The following is a 14877-nucleotide window of genomic DNA, read 5'->3' as shown; positions in this document are numbered from 1 at the left end:
CCTCAAACATCTCCAAACAGTCGCGAGAAATTGTTAAACGAATTCGTTTTTGTTCAACTGAAAGCAGTCTGGGGACCCACCTAGCGGATACCTTAGAAAATCCGAGTTCATTGATAATGATGTTTTGTGTTCGCTCATACGAAATGCCTATAGTGTCTGCAATCTCCCTAATAGTCAATCTTCGGTTTTCCAATATGAGATCACACACTTTGTGGATGTTTTCTTCCGTCGTAGACCGTAGGCCGGCCGGAGCGAGGGTCATCTTCAATGCTCTCTCGTCCACGTTTAAATTCTGCTACCCATTTTTTTACAGTGGTATATGATGGCCCAGATTTCCCTAATGTTTTCGTCATATCATCATGGATCTCTTTCGGTGTTAATCCCTTTTTAAACAGATATTTGATTACCGCACGTTGTTCAATTTTGTCCATTTTTAAAAAACTGCACACTCGGTCTCTGTTAGCACGCTATAACTTATAAACCACAAATACTACTGCAACAAAATTTCGTACTGTGAAAATTGAAGAATGTATAGACCCAATGAGGGTAGTATTGTAAAAACAAAATAAACGGTTGTATGTCAGGCCGCGAACTTTTCGATCCACCCTCGTATTATTACATTTTTCTTTATTAAAATTCATAAATAGGTTAAATAGAAAAATAAAACGTTTTTTGTCACCTTTATATTTGTCTTAATTCAGTAATCGGAATTTCATAATTTATCTTTGATCTAGGAAACTACCCAATTGCTTCTATTTTCAGAATTATTTCCGTTAAGGACATATACAGAATATAGTAAAATAGCGCATCGAGTTTAATTACCTAGATGCCCGTATATATTAGCGAAATCTTTTGGCAAAGCATAACACATTTATAGTCATAGGATATTTGGATTTAAAAATATCATGTGACTATTATAGAATCAGCTCAGAAACTTAATGCGCTTGCACTGTGTACAAGTTTTGGTTCCAACACAATATTTAACGTGTTAATATTATAGCGTTGAAAATAGTGCCTCGTAATTTATAATTAATTTATTATTGTAACTACATAATATTTGGGTGTGAATATTTATAAGCGAGGTCGAGATTGACTTGGGTTTGGTTTTTGTGATCTCATAGGAATACGTTCATGAGAAATATATTAGACACAACTTGCTCTGTTTGCTTGTTGCATTGTATACGTACAAAACATACCAGACATAGCCTTAAATCATTCAATTTATCGAATCGTGTCTATACCTGTAGATACTTACACGTTTATAGCTTTTGGCGATGTAAATTTGTTTAAATGTTGCTTTGCTATAGTTCTATCCTTTTCTCACACTGAGAACAGTCATTTGCCAAAGCGAGACTTCAAAACGTTTTTTTAGATTCTGCTCCGCACCACCCAAATCCCCTGGTAGTTGCGGCTTCCAAATACATTCCGCTTAAGGACGGTACTGAAAAGTATCGGCGTCCGAAGGACGTAATATACGATCCCGACGACCCGATTACTCTAGCCATAGAGGCAGCCAATCAGCTCGCGACACCAAACACTTCAGGACCCCGATACCGAGACCCCGCCGGCGTGGTCGACGATTTCCCTCATTCAGCGCTTATCGCTATCGACCCACTAGAGTCGATTAATTCTTTCCAATATTTCTCCTCTCAGACGACGCCCTGAGCCGAGGTTCGGGCCCAACTGGGCACCCTCAGGCTGTTGTCTTAAACGTTGTACCGGGTGAGAGCCTTCAGCGCTCCCCATTTGTCCGGCCAAGTAGTTAATGCCATCTGCGGCAAATCTACAATAAGTCACGTCAAAAAAAAAACCAGAGCGAGATAATGCCACCACACGCGGCGCAATCGAGACGGCATCCGTAGTGGGGTTCTTTTTTATCTCGCTCTAGCAAATAACGGTTTTGAGTGAGAGAAAAGGATAGAAGCATAGGAAAGTGCGATGCGGTGCCGGATGTAGTCCACCTCGAAATCGCCCTTATTAAGTTGTTTTTAATCTATATGAATGAAATTGAATATTGACTGATTGTTACTTTTATTTATTTCTCGTGAACGTCAATGTTTAGTTTTGTTAGTAGTTTCGAAGGAGTCAGTTTCGACCTTATTTGAGCCATGTGTCGATTCCTTAAGGCATAGGCATATAAATAAAAAATAGTAAGGTGTCCATACACTAAATTGCATAATTTATTTATATACGAGTACTTATCGACGCATGGCTTGATACAGTTAGTGTGTTTGCTCTTGAAGAATATATTCTTATATTTCTAGGATGGATGTCCATCCACTCCCAAAATATTTATACCATAATACATCCATGTATTTTTTTTAGAGAATGCTACACCAATAAGTGTGGTTCTTAAATTAATGATGTGATTTTCATCACAATATGTAAACACAACACCCTTACTATCAACATAAAGTATGTTGAATTTCTCTAGTAGTAATACATAATAACATATAAACGTCCCACTGCTGAACACAGGCCTTCCCCAATCAACCAAGGGGTTAGTAGTCATACATAAATGTTTGAAAATCGAATCGGGTTCTAGGATCCAGAAACCGGGTGAAAAAACCTGACGTGTATTGCCACTGAGTTAGGGAATATTATCAAAAGCAGTTTATTTTAGTAGTATTCTCACGGAGCTTTCACATTAATTATAAATGTATTTGTGTTGTCCTGATTTTTTTTTATATTTAGTAGAATTTTGACGTTTGAATACGCGTCATAGTTTTAACAGAGTTTACATGCTCGAGTTTTATTATGTATTTAAAAATAAAGAAAAGGTAAGATCGAGTGAGATAAAAAGGGTAGTTTAGAATTTATAGAAAAAAGGTTTTTTTACTTTAAAACTTGTTTAAATAAAACTGTCTATTTTCATCCCGTTATTTTGTCATGTAAAATTATATTCATATTGTTTTCTTCTGTAAATAAATATTATACGATAATTGAAATGTCTTATGATACAGATACGCGTATAGAATAATACATTTAAATATGAAGTCGATATATATAAGATAAATTTTGTAGTGAGTTATTTTTGTAATGAGTGTCAACAATAATTATTATTAATTGTAAACCTGATTGTTTCCAAAATGCGAAGGAAGAAACTAAATTGGAATATCATTTGTACGGTCACGAGCATTAATATACACTTTGGTACCGTATCACATTAACTTTTTTGACAAATTGAACTGTCTCACTAAATGTCAAATGTGTTAGTGCGACAGAGTCCTAAAGTGGGTACATTATATTGCTCATGACTGTACAAAACCTTAGCTCACGACTGTATTCCGAATTGGGGTAGTCATGTACATCCATCGCACGATGAACTGAGTACCGAAACTTCACCGAGCTAGTCAGACCAACATGTTAGATGGTGCGCAGTATCGCCGATTATAATGGTGAAGTCAATTGTGTTTTAATAACTCATTGGTGCAAGTCCGGTACCGTGATCCGTGTACAGTCATGAGCAATATAATGTACCCATTTTAGGACTCTGTCGCACTAACATATTTGACATTTAGTGAGACTTACAGTTGAATTTGTCAAAAAAGTTAATGTGACATGGTACCAAAGTGTATACATATTAATGCTCGTGACTGTACACGTACAGTCATGAGTAATATCATGTACCCACTTTAGAACCCTGTCACACTATCATATTTGACATTTAATGAGACTTACGGTACAATTTGTCAAAAAAGTTAATGTGACATGGTTTCAAACACCAAATTCAACTGTCTGGGCCTTCTGGTCCAAAATACTTTCCTTTTTTTTCATTGAACATTACCACAGACAAATATATCATTGTGTTTATTGACAACAAATTGTATACTTCAGCAATAATAAAAATCAATTATATTTCTGTATATACGCAATAGATTGTTAAATAGATGCTTTTAAAATATGTACTGTTTATGTGATACGGCGAAGGCTATCAATTCGTACCTACACACCATAAGTATAGTCGCCTTTATAAACTAGACATTTTTTTTATTTGAACGGTGATTTGGATTTAAATTATAGCATTATTTATTGTTTTTTTTTACATATTAATAAAGAATTGTATAACCATAGTGGAAATGTATTTATTGAGTTTTTATATTTTGAATACTCCCAAAGCGTTTCTTCATAGTTTTTTAGTGATATCATTGGCATGGCTATAAGTTTAAAATTATCTTTCACATACAGATCCCATCTGGATCTTTAGTTTAAGAGATTTCTGACAAAAAAGATTAGTGTTTCATATTTTTTTGTTCAAAGACTTTCTTGAAAAAGTTTGTCTATTTACATTTAAAAAAGTTCCTTAACTATTATTGTCCAAATAAAATGCATTGTATATCTCTAGGCATAACTGCTATAAAGTAAAGAATGAAATTACAAAGAAATTAAACATTGATTCGGCAAATATTAAGTGGATTATGGTTGAACCACATTTTGTCAGCACCTCATTGCATTTTCCTATGCTTCTATCCTTCTCTGTTACTCAGTACCGTCATTTACTGGAGCGAGAGAGAGCAACCGCGGGCAGCAGAATCGACGAAGCGATAGCGAGGTAAGTATGCGTGCTGTCAGATGTGGTACAACCCTAATGAGTTTATAATATCGTCACTGGAAAGGCAAAATTACGTAAGCGCCAAAATAGGTATTTTGGGTTTTTTATATATTCGGAATCAGCGTTTCATTCTGCGTCGATCTGTCTGGGTAGCATTGCGATACGAGCACTTTTTTGGCGCTTACGTAAATTTGAAAATAGTTGACTTTTTTCAATTCCAGTTTCTTAAACGACAAGATTTTGGTGTTTTTTTCGTGACTGGTGTATAAGTAATATTGTGGTCCTATATAATAACTACATATTAACTTTAAGTAAATTTGGCATTCTATAGTTTGAAAAGTATAATTTTATTAGTAATTTTGGACTACTGAAAATAAAAAATAGACTATGTATAAGTCATTTTTATTTACAGCTTTTAAAATAAGTAAGGCGTATAAGAAAAAAATGTCTTAGCATGTTTATGCAGTGAATGGCGTATAAGTAATTTTGACTTACAGTATTTAGAATAAGTAAGGCGTGTACGTAAATTTGCCTTCGCATTTTTATGCTGTTATTAAGCAAGTTTGTGGGCTAGCAGTAAGTTTCCCAGGAAGTTATTTTTTAACAATAGATCTAAAAGTAAAACTATTTTAGAATTGATTTTATAATTTATTAGCGACCCGGCTTCGCTCGGATGCAATCAGTATTTCTACACTATTTATTGGATGTTATTATACATACCTATAAACTTTCCTCTTGAATCACTCTATCTACTAAAGAAAATTGCATCAAAATCCGTTGCGCAATTTTAAAGATTTAAGCGTACATAGGGATATAGGGACAGAAAAAGCGACTTTGTTATACTTTTTAAGTTCTGTCGTTTGCATATTTAGCGCCAATTTTGAATTGAGAACTCTAAATTCAAATTTGTTGGAATTTCGAATATCAAAACAATTGAAAGCATTAGGATTAATGCAATTGTTTAGTCACAGCGTTGGTTTGAATCTGTCAGGTCGCGTCCGAAAATGAATCTTACAAAGAAAAAATTTCTATAACTTTCGAAGAGGCCTACTGCGACTTCAGTGTTTCAAACAGTTAAAATCTCTATTCCACGATGAAGTGCCATGTCTGCGAGCCATCGAACGCTGGTATTTAGAATTCGAGCGTGGACATCCGCCTTCACTGAAGATAATGTCGTTGCTGTGAGACAACTAATCCTCAAAAATCGTCATGTGACATACCGAGAATAGAGGCGTTATTAGGCATTTCAGGGACAACCATTTAAACGATATTGAATGAGGCACTTGGTGTGAGAAAACTAGTTTGCCGTTGCATCCCGCATTTTCTGACGATCATAAGGTAGCCCGCGTCAGATGGTGTAAGAAAACTCTTCAGAGGTTCAACCGAGGAGAGTCAAATCACGTGTACGACATCATCAGTGGTGATGAATCTTGGATTTATGCTATTATCCTGATTCCAAACAACAATCCACAGTTTGGGTCTTTCAAAACGAGTCAAAGTTGTTCGCTCTCGAAGCACTTCAAAGAAGATGGTGGCTACCTTCGTGGAGAAAATCGGTCATGTTGCGACAATTGCACTTGAAGATCGTAGGACGGTTAATGCAGATTGGTATACCACAAGTCATCGCCGAACTTCGAAAATCTAACCCAAAGCGACGCATGATGATGCGCAGGAGTGCAGGATGCTGCACCATGACAACGCAAGCTCACACACCGCTCGTCAAACGATTATTTGAAGCAGGAAAACGTAGAAATTCTTGACCATCCTCCATACAGTCCTGACCTAAGCTCCAATGATTTCTTTACATTTCCTAAAATTAAAAAAGAAACTCTTCGCGGTCAAAGGTTCCAGTGCGGTGAAGAAGCGGCCAACGCTTTCAAGTCAGCCATTTTGAACACTTCTACTTTGGAGTGGAATAAATGTTAAATAACACCTAGTTCGAGCGAATGGAAAAGTGTATTAAACTTCGTGGTAAATACTCTTAAAAACAATAAGGGGAATTATTGAGGAATTAAAAAGACTTGACCCTTCCAGAGACTTGACTCGACTTAGAGCCACGTATGCTTGTCCTAATTCAAACAATTTTGAGCCCAAATATACTACTGCATGGTCGACTGTGCTGCCCTGCATATGTTATGTTATGTTAGTGGGCTCTGTTTTCCGCATTTAGACTCTAAGGTGGCCCATTATGCGTGTAATTGTTGACTACGTAAGCCAACCTATCTCCTTCCAGAAGCTCAGAAGCCTCCTGGGGATTTCACAGGCTTCGCGGAGCGACCCCACCCAGCGATCCACTGTGCTGCCCTGCATATTATGGACGGTGGATGACAATGACAAAATTAAGGGCAACATCCTTCTTTCAGTCATTTTGTAATATCGTCCATCTTGGATTTGAAATTTTGACATAATGACAGTATTCTACTAGTGTAGTCCTATCTTTGATACCCATATTGAGGGGGTTGTGGAAAAATATGTACCTAGTCCGCTATTTTGGAACGGCGGCCATCTTGGATTTTAAATTTTGACATAATCACAGTATTCTATTTGTGTAGCTATTTCATTTGATACCCATATTGAGGGGGTTTGGAAAAATATGTAATCCCCCATTATGTACCGGCTGCCATCTTAGATTTATAATGTTATTGATTTTATTATATTGTATTGACATCGGAATTAAAGGTGCGTACCAAATTTCAGATCAATCTGACAACAGGAAGGTACTTAAATTGCAATATCTAATTTTGATACAAATATACCGTACGGGTTTAGCTAAATAAAACCGTTTAACCCTTTCACGGACAGAGACCATGGGTCATTGGTGGTTCATAATAGGTAGTATGGCACCTTGGAATCGGAACGTCCGTATACGTTCTGTCTTTGAAAGTGTTAAAAATAAACTTTTACAAACAGATAACGGGTTGTACGCTATTATTTATATTTTATGAAACTTTATTTCTGGCACTTCAGTATTTTAATAGCCATTTTTATAAATCAATTGAAGTAAAAAGTAGTTTAAGGAGGTATTAAGAATAATTATTTGTCTCTTACGTCTTTTTACCCATGTAAGATATTACAAAAACTTACTTTAAAGAATTTTTGGTGAACTGACATAATCAATCGATCACTTTTTAGGCAATTTTTACATAATGAGAGCAGATGTGTAAAAGTCGTTACAGTAACTTTTACTCCGCTAACATTACAGTATTATTATATTTAAAGAAATATTGTCGTTCTCGTATGCATTGTCTTAAGAGCTGTAAGTAATTTTGCTTCCAAATAATATTTTAACCAGATGGCGGTTAAGTAAATTTGCTTTACTGTAAACTGAAGTCATTTTTACGTAAGCGCCACTATATCCTAAAATAGCAATCCAACAGTTATAATATGTATTGCTGGACATAGAAAATTAAAAAACAATGTAACCTTACCTTGACATCATCTAAATTGGATAATTGGGTAAAAAGTTATGATAAAAAAACGAAAAAATGAAACTTTAAACGGCTTTTTCTCGAAATGGCCTTTTGGCGCTTACGTAATTTTGCCTTTCCAGTGACGATATAGTAAATTTCCGTGTCGCAAAACTCCAGCGCTATTCAGTCCACTATAACCCTGCAACATTATTCCTTAGCATCAGTAACTCCTTCGGCACTAATAGCGAACATGGCTTCCGTTTCCGGCAAACACGGACTGTCGTAGATCTTGCAGACGCGGTTATCGCCGCGTCCCTTGCGCAGGTACAGCCGCGTCGTCGACGCATGCGCGATGATGTGCCCGCCAATCGGCTTTTTCGTGTCCGCATTGAACACCCCCACGTTATCCACGTTTGCGACCACTTGGTTTGTTATTACGACTGCTACTCCAAACTGAAATTATTAAGAAAGATTATCAGATGAAAGATCTGGGAAAGAAATACTACTCTTACTCACTGGACTCAAAAATCATGAATGAACACTTGACATGTCATGGCAAGCTACAGAAGCTGCAAGAGATCGCGAGGAGTGGAAATCTGTTGTTCGAGCCCTACATACAGAAAGGTATAACAGGATAAATAGAAGAAGATAGAATTATGATCTTATCACTAATTAAAGTCTTTCCTTCTTACCATATTTTCTTTCATTTTGCAGTCATCATCATCAATTTAAGAGCCACGCTCTTGTCGGTGTAGCATTTTCCATTCCAGTCTATCAAAGGCCAATTCCTTGACTTCCCTATAAGACACGACGTTAACCTTTTCTTTAATCTGTTCCATGTAAGCTCTTCTTGGTCTTCCCCTTCCTCTCTTTCCTTCTAGCTTTCCTTCTATGATGTTTTTAATGAATTCGTCGTGTCTTATTAGGTGTCCAATCATCTTGCCTCTTCTGTCCTCAATAATTCTCAGTATTTGTCTCTTTTCCCTTACTCTTACTAGCACTTCCTCATTTGTAACCCTTTCTGTCCAACTTATTCTTTCCATCCTCCTCCAACACCACATTTCAAAGGCCTCGAGTCTCTCTCTGTCCTTCTGTGTCAAAGTTTCACATCCATAGAGGGCTATACTCCATACGAATGTTTTGACACATCTTTTTCTGATAGTTTTGGCAATCTTAGCCTTGAATATGCACCCTTTGTTATGGAAAGCTTGTTTTGCCATTGCTATTCTGGTTTTAACGTCTAAACGTCGTCATTTTGCAGTATTAGTACTTAAATACTAGGAAAAACTAAGATGCCCATGGATAGGGATACATACCTCATCAGCTAATCGGAGCAGCATCCTCATGAACCGTCCTAAGTGCACCTGTCGCGAGTTGAGCTCTCCTCTACCAGAGTAATCTGTCCTGTACAGTGCTGTTGCACTGTCCACTATTATGAGTGAATATCTAAAAACAAAAACTATAATTATGATAAACGTACCTAGATGCTTTGGACATAGAGTGAGAGAAAGATTGCACAGGACAGAGAGGGCTGGAAAAGCGGGCCCCTTTGCCTAGCAGTGGGATACAATAGGCTAGGAAAAAAATTAAAAGTACTTTATAATACAAATATACCAGGAATATGTGTCAGGATCGAAGCAAATAGAATTTTCCATAGTCTGCTTACCTCAGTGGGAAATAGGCGTAAGTTTATGTATGTATGTATACAAACATAATATTTAGAAAAAGGAGACATTGTGAGTTGTACTTCTTATTTATACTTTATGACTACAAAATTTGATTTATTTCATTTTACATTGAGGTCTAATAGACCTACATGATAGAATATCTTTTAGGGGAGGTAGTGTTTAGTTCAAGGCTGTTGCACAAGTTCAATATCCTACTTGGGTATTTAAAATGAGGTTAGTTTTAATAGAAGATATCACAAACCTAGATTCGGCCATCATAGCACATGCCTGAATCAACAGCTGTGTCTGATGGTCCGTGTTGTAAGCTCGTGCATATGCTACATTGTCCAGCACAGCTGCACCTTCCATGCCGTACCTCTGAGCCACTGCCAGTAGACGCTCAGGACGGAAGGTGCCCTCTGTGTCTATGTACATACATTTGCCTTCACCTCCTGATTGCTCAATGGGCAGCTGTGAATTTAAAAATTTTACTTATTATTATTGCATATGGCAAAAAAAATAAGTACACAAATTCTAAATCTATTTTTCTTTTACACAACAGAGAACTATTTTTGGGAAAATAGTTCCATATTTGTGACAAATATGCGGCAACATTGTAACCATCACTTACCTTAAAACCAAATTACCTTATACTATACACTTAACAATCATAATTAGGTACCTACCTGACAAGTAACAGCTAAAGTATGGCATATTTGAGTCTTTCCAGTGCGGAACTCTCCAAATATTTCTGTGATAGATCCAGTTTCTATTCCACCCCCCAACAACCTGTCCAGCTCTTTCGATCCTGTTGTCAATTGAATTATTTCTGCTCTGAAAAATACATAAAAACTTCAAAATACTCTTAATCAACAAGTAACTATCCTCCTACTATTATTGTATATCTGTCCTATTTGGTATGTTATCTTAGTGCAATAAAGACTAAATATAAAGACAGTAGTCTAAGTGAAGCACTGTATTTTTCAAATACAAAATAATATAAGTCCTGATGATTAAAGAAAATACCTTTTTTGATGAAATTCTGTAGCAGTAGTAAATCCCATGGGCACTAATTTGGATGCTTCAGCAAGTATTTTATCGGCCTTTGCTTCTGAAATACCTTTTATTGTGATGAGCCACTTCTTTGGAGCATAAGCAACTGATTCTACAGTATGGTACCCTGCTTCTTCAAGTTTTTTAATGTCTCCAGATGTGATACCATTGCCCTGTAAAAAGTTAGAAGTTTAGTTAACCTTTTTAAAAGACTATTGTATCATTAAAAAATTCTACGGGATTTTCGTTTCAATAAATGTTCTATTAAAATATATGCGTAATGACATCACCTCCAATTTGGTGATGAGCTGCGGTCCACATTCATCCTCGTCTTCCACTACACCAGCGGTCACAGTTGATGCTGAAGCTGTAGCAGACATCCTGTTCACTTCAGAATAAATATCACCGAAACATTGAAACAAAGCTTATACACGCAAACACACACAATATCTAGGGCAGAATTTTAGCTTTTGTCAACAAAACTCCTTCCGTTTCACAAATTGCATTTTTTACGAACATCAACAAGAAGAAAAAAACGAATGAACTGTCAAAGTAATTTTTTTTTTTTTTTTTTGTTTTTGTTTTCCCCGAAGGGTAAGGCAAAGGGAACTATGCCCATACAGCCATGTCTGACGTATTTTTTTTCTTGATGATTAATGAAATGATGAAAGGTGATGATGATGAAACCTAAGCCCCCACCCTCGGAGTAGACTCCTACTCCGAACCCCAAACGAATTAACTCAAAAGTCCGCATAAACTTTTGAGTTATGAAGCGGCTTCCTGACACGAAGCGAAAATAGGCAGATACACTTTGTTTATTGAATACTCCAATATAATAACACTCGCGAATGTCTTCCGACTAACTTAATGCGATCATTAACCACAAAACACCACTTCGTATTAATTATTTAGATTACTCAATGAAGAAAGCAACTGTCCCGTTCCCGTTTCCCGCCAAAAAGCCCTGTCAAAGTAAGTTGTCAAATTTTCCCTCCATTTTCTTTTATTTTTTAGAGTTCGCATATTAAATTTTAAATTTGGTTCGCTGTGTTTGGCTGTGTACCTTATGTATTGGATTCCAAAACCCCAAACCAAAACAAAAAAAATAAATAAACTGATTCACTCACTCACTCATTCATTTCACGGCTTTTTGGCGGGAGACGGGAACGGGACAGTTGCTTTCTTCATTGAATAATCTAAATAATTAATACGAAGTGGTGTTTTGTGGTAAATGATCGCATTAAGTTAGTCGGAAGACATTCGCGAGTGTTATTATATTGGAGTATTCAATAAACAAAGTGTATCTGCCTATTTTCGCTTCGTGTCAGGAAGCCGCTTCATAACTCAAAAGTTTATGCGGACTTTTGAGTTAATTCGTTTGGAGTTCGGAGTAGGAGTCTACTCCGAGGGTGGGGGCTTAGGTTTCATCATCATCACCTTTCATCATTTCATTAATCATCAAGAAAAAAAATACGTCAGACATGGCTGTATGGGCATAGTTCCCTTTGCCTTACCCTTCGGGGAAAACAAAAACAAAAAAAAAAAAATCATTCATTTCACAGTCAGTGACAGCAAGTGACAGTGACACTGTCCGTCACATGTTTTGATGTGCGGTTAGCGGGCATTGTTTGTGTTTTTATTCTAGCTTATTCGGCGTTTTCCAAATAATTAATAGATACCTAACTTACCCCAAAACTCTTTTAAGTTGAATATTTTAACCAAACATGGAAGATGTAACATTATTAGTTGGAGGTCAAAATTTCAAAGTAAACAAGGACGTGCTTAGCGAGCACAGCGATTATTTTCGTGCAATGTTCAGTGGTAATTTTATGGAAAATGAACAACAAGAAATTGCTATAGATGTGAGTATTACTATTTACATTATGGGGTTCAATGTAATAATCGATGCGAGATGGTTCCAGCATACTAACATATTAAAATCAATGATTCCAGTAGTTAGTAGGATCCAGGCAAGATAATTATGATTTTATAGCTACGATTTTTTTAAGTATTACCTTCTATTAAGTATTATTTTCTAACATTTAGAGAATAAAGTTGCTTTGATATTCTGACATCTAACTTATATAATCTGCTTTTTTATTTGGCACACTACTTTTCTTATTATTCTAATTATGTTTTCTTTGATTTCAGGTTGTAGATGCTCATTCAATGGGGATAATAATTCAATACATGCAAATTGGTATCATTGACCTTTTTGAGTACTCCCTGTCTACTATAGGCGACTTGGCAATGGCAGCAAATTTTCTACAAATAACAGAACTAATAAAACAAATTGAATATACTTTAGAACTTCAAATGTCTATTTCCAATTGGATGGAGATCATGGCTATAGCAGACAATGCTTCTTATTCAAAATTGCAACAGCTGTGTGCAGCATTTGGACTTCTTTCCTTTAGAAATATGAAATCTGAATATGTACCATCAATACATAAATTGTTCTGGTATCTGGCACACCCTTATTTAGATGCTGGCAATGAGTTGGATGTCTTTAGATTTGGTTTCCAATGGATTACGCACAAAGAAACCGGTGCAGATGCTCTGTTAATAATTTTAGGATGTTTAGACATGAAACGTCTAACAATCAGTGAGTTAGTTGAAATAAAGAAACTTATAAAAGACTATGAGGTCAGTTTAGCAGCAAAAGTAATAGACTGTATCCTAGAATTATTTATTGGGAATGTTGCTTTAACAATACCTGATATAAGTGAACAAAAGTCAGTATTGAGTGAAAAGTTTACAGAGAGGGTTTATAATGAGGTGATCAATTTGGTGAGAGAGAGTAGAATTCGTACCCTTTGCTATGAGCCAGCAGTTCCTATTTGGAAAGTGAAAGATGAAAAACCTGAGTTGACTCATCATTTCTTATACACATTTACTGTAAAATCTGGTTTTGTACAATGGTTAGAGGTGGCTGAGAAGAGTTTGTGGGGGTGGAGTGTTATTGCTTGGGGTCCAATGAAACTAGTAGCTGTGTGTGGTGAGTATGGTAGGGGCACGGGGATTTTCATGAAAGATGTCAAAGTGTACGACACTTTGAAGAAGGAGTGGATTCATCATGGAGCCGACTTGCCTCCCCGAAGACACGGGGGCCTCGCCATTGTTGATGATTCCTTGTATATTATTGGAGGTGTAGGTGGGTTTAGGTCAGTTTTGTTTAGCATCCCACATTTGTACTGAAAAATATTCATTTATTTGTGGATTTGGATTTCTATAATTCAAGATTTACAATTCTCTTTCAGGGTAGTTTTACATACAGCAATAATTTACGACTTAAAACAAAGAACCTTTAGGAAAATTGCAAATCTGCCTGATGCAATCCAGAATCCAGCAGTTTGTGCTCATGAAGGCAAGGTCTATGCTGCTGGACACAACAACATTTATCAGTACGAAGACCTAGGAGACAGGGACCGTTGGATTAGAATCATTGGCACAGATATACGGATGAGTTGTATGGTGTCATACAATGGATATATCTACTGTACACAGAATTACTTTAGTTACTTGTACAGGTTTAAACCAGGTGTAGATAAGAAATTGAATTTAATAGCTTCATTTGGTAATCCGCCTGCTGCTATTTGTAATTTGGGTAAACATCTTATACTTGTTATTATAGTGTATTCTCCTGAACTTATGTATTATAAATTAAATAGCTACTAAGAATTTTATCGTTCTAGACGTAATTTAGTAGCAGTCTGAATGAAGCATAATTATAAGAATAGATATTCGTATTTTGTTTAATGTTTATTATATGTTTGTTCGTTTTTTCAGGTGATAGACTATTGTTTTTCACTAGGACCATGTGTGGCCACTCCGATGCATTAGCAGTTGAAGAGTTTACTGGGACTGTAGCAGACGAGAAACCAAAGGTGATATGGGCCGAATCTGATACAGAATCGAAAATTAATGACGTAGCAGGGTCTTGCAGTCTAGTGATGACAATGCCACCGGTCACCCAAAGCATCTCACAGTATCATCGAAGATATCTTATGAAGTATAGTGATCAATAAAATAGTACATATTTATTTTTAAGTATAAACAAAACAGCAATATATTTTTAATACAACAAAAAGATTTTAGTCAAATTTTTACTAATTTTATTATTGTATACTTTGATTTAAGGATAAAAATAAAACTTCGTAAATTGTTATTCATTTACATTTATTTCGACATTCAT

The 14877-nt window shown here is 36.1% G+C and overlaps 2 protein-coding genes across 2 annotated transcripts; one reads left to right on the top strand and one right to left on the bottom strand.

The window, feature by feature from the left end:
* Nucleotides 1–3924: 3924 nt before the first annotated feature.
* Nucleotides 3925–11235, bottom strand: LOC126375139 (DNA repair protein RAD51 homolog 1). The gene is made up of 7 exons (XM_050021990.1): nt 10973–11235; nt 10656–10855; nt 10316–10463; nt 9892–10100; nt 9279–9408; nt 8112–8415; nt 3925–4603 (listed from the first exon to the last, which is right to left on the bottom strand). Exons 1-6 carry the CDS (start codon nt 11060–11062, stop codon nt 8170–8172), a joined length of 1023 nt encoding a protein of 340 aa, XP_049877947.1. The 5' UTR covers nt 11063–11235; the 3' UTR covers nt 3925–4603; nt 8112–8169.
* Nucleotides 11236–12380: 1145 nt separating this feature from the next.
* On the top strand, nt 12381–14860 carry LOC126375130 (kelch-like protein 30). Its single transcript, XM_050021977.1, has 4 exons — nt 12381–12544; nt 12834–13846; nt 13943–14289; nt 14472–14860. Exons 1-4 carry the CDS (start codon nt 12407–12409, stop codon nt 14708–14710), a joined length of 1737 nt encoding a protein of 578 aa, XP_049877934.1. The 5' UTR covers nt 12381–12406; the 3' UTR covers nt 14711–14860.
* The last annotated feature ends 17 nt before the right edge of the window (nt 14861–14877 follow it).

The sequence above is a fragment of the Pectinophora gossypiella genome, chromosome 18 (genome assembly GCF_024362695.1).
Source record: "Pectinophora gossypiella chromosome 18, ilPecGoss1.1, whole genome shotgun sequence".
In the NCBI taxonomy this organism is placed as follows: Eukaryota; Metazoa; Arthropoda; class Insecta; order Lepidoptera; family Gelechiidae; genus Pectinophora; species Pectinophora gossypiella.
Note: the sequence above shows the minus strand (reverse complement) of the source record. Positions and strands in the feature narration are given on the sequence as shown.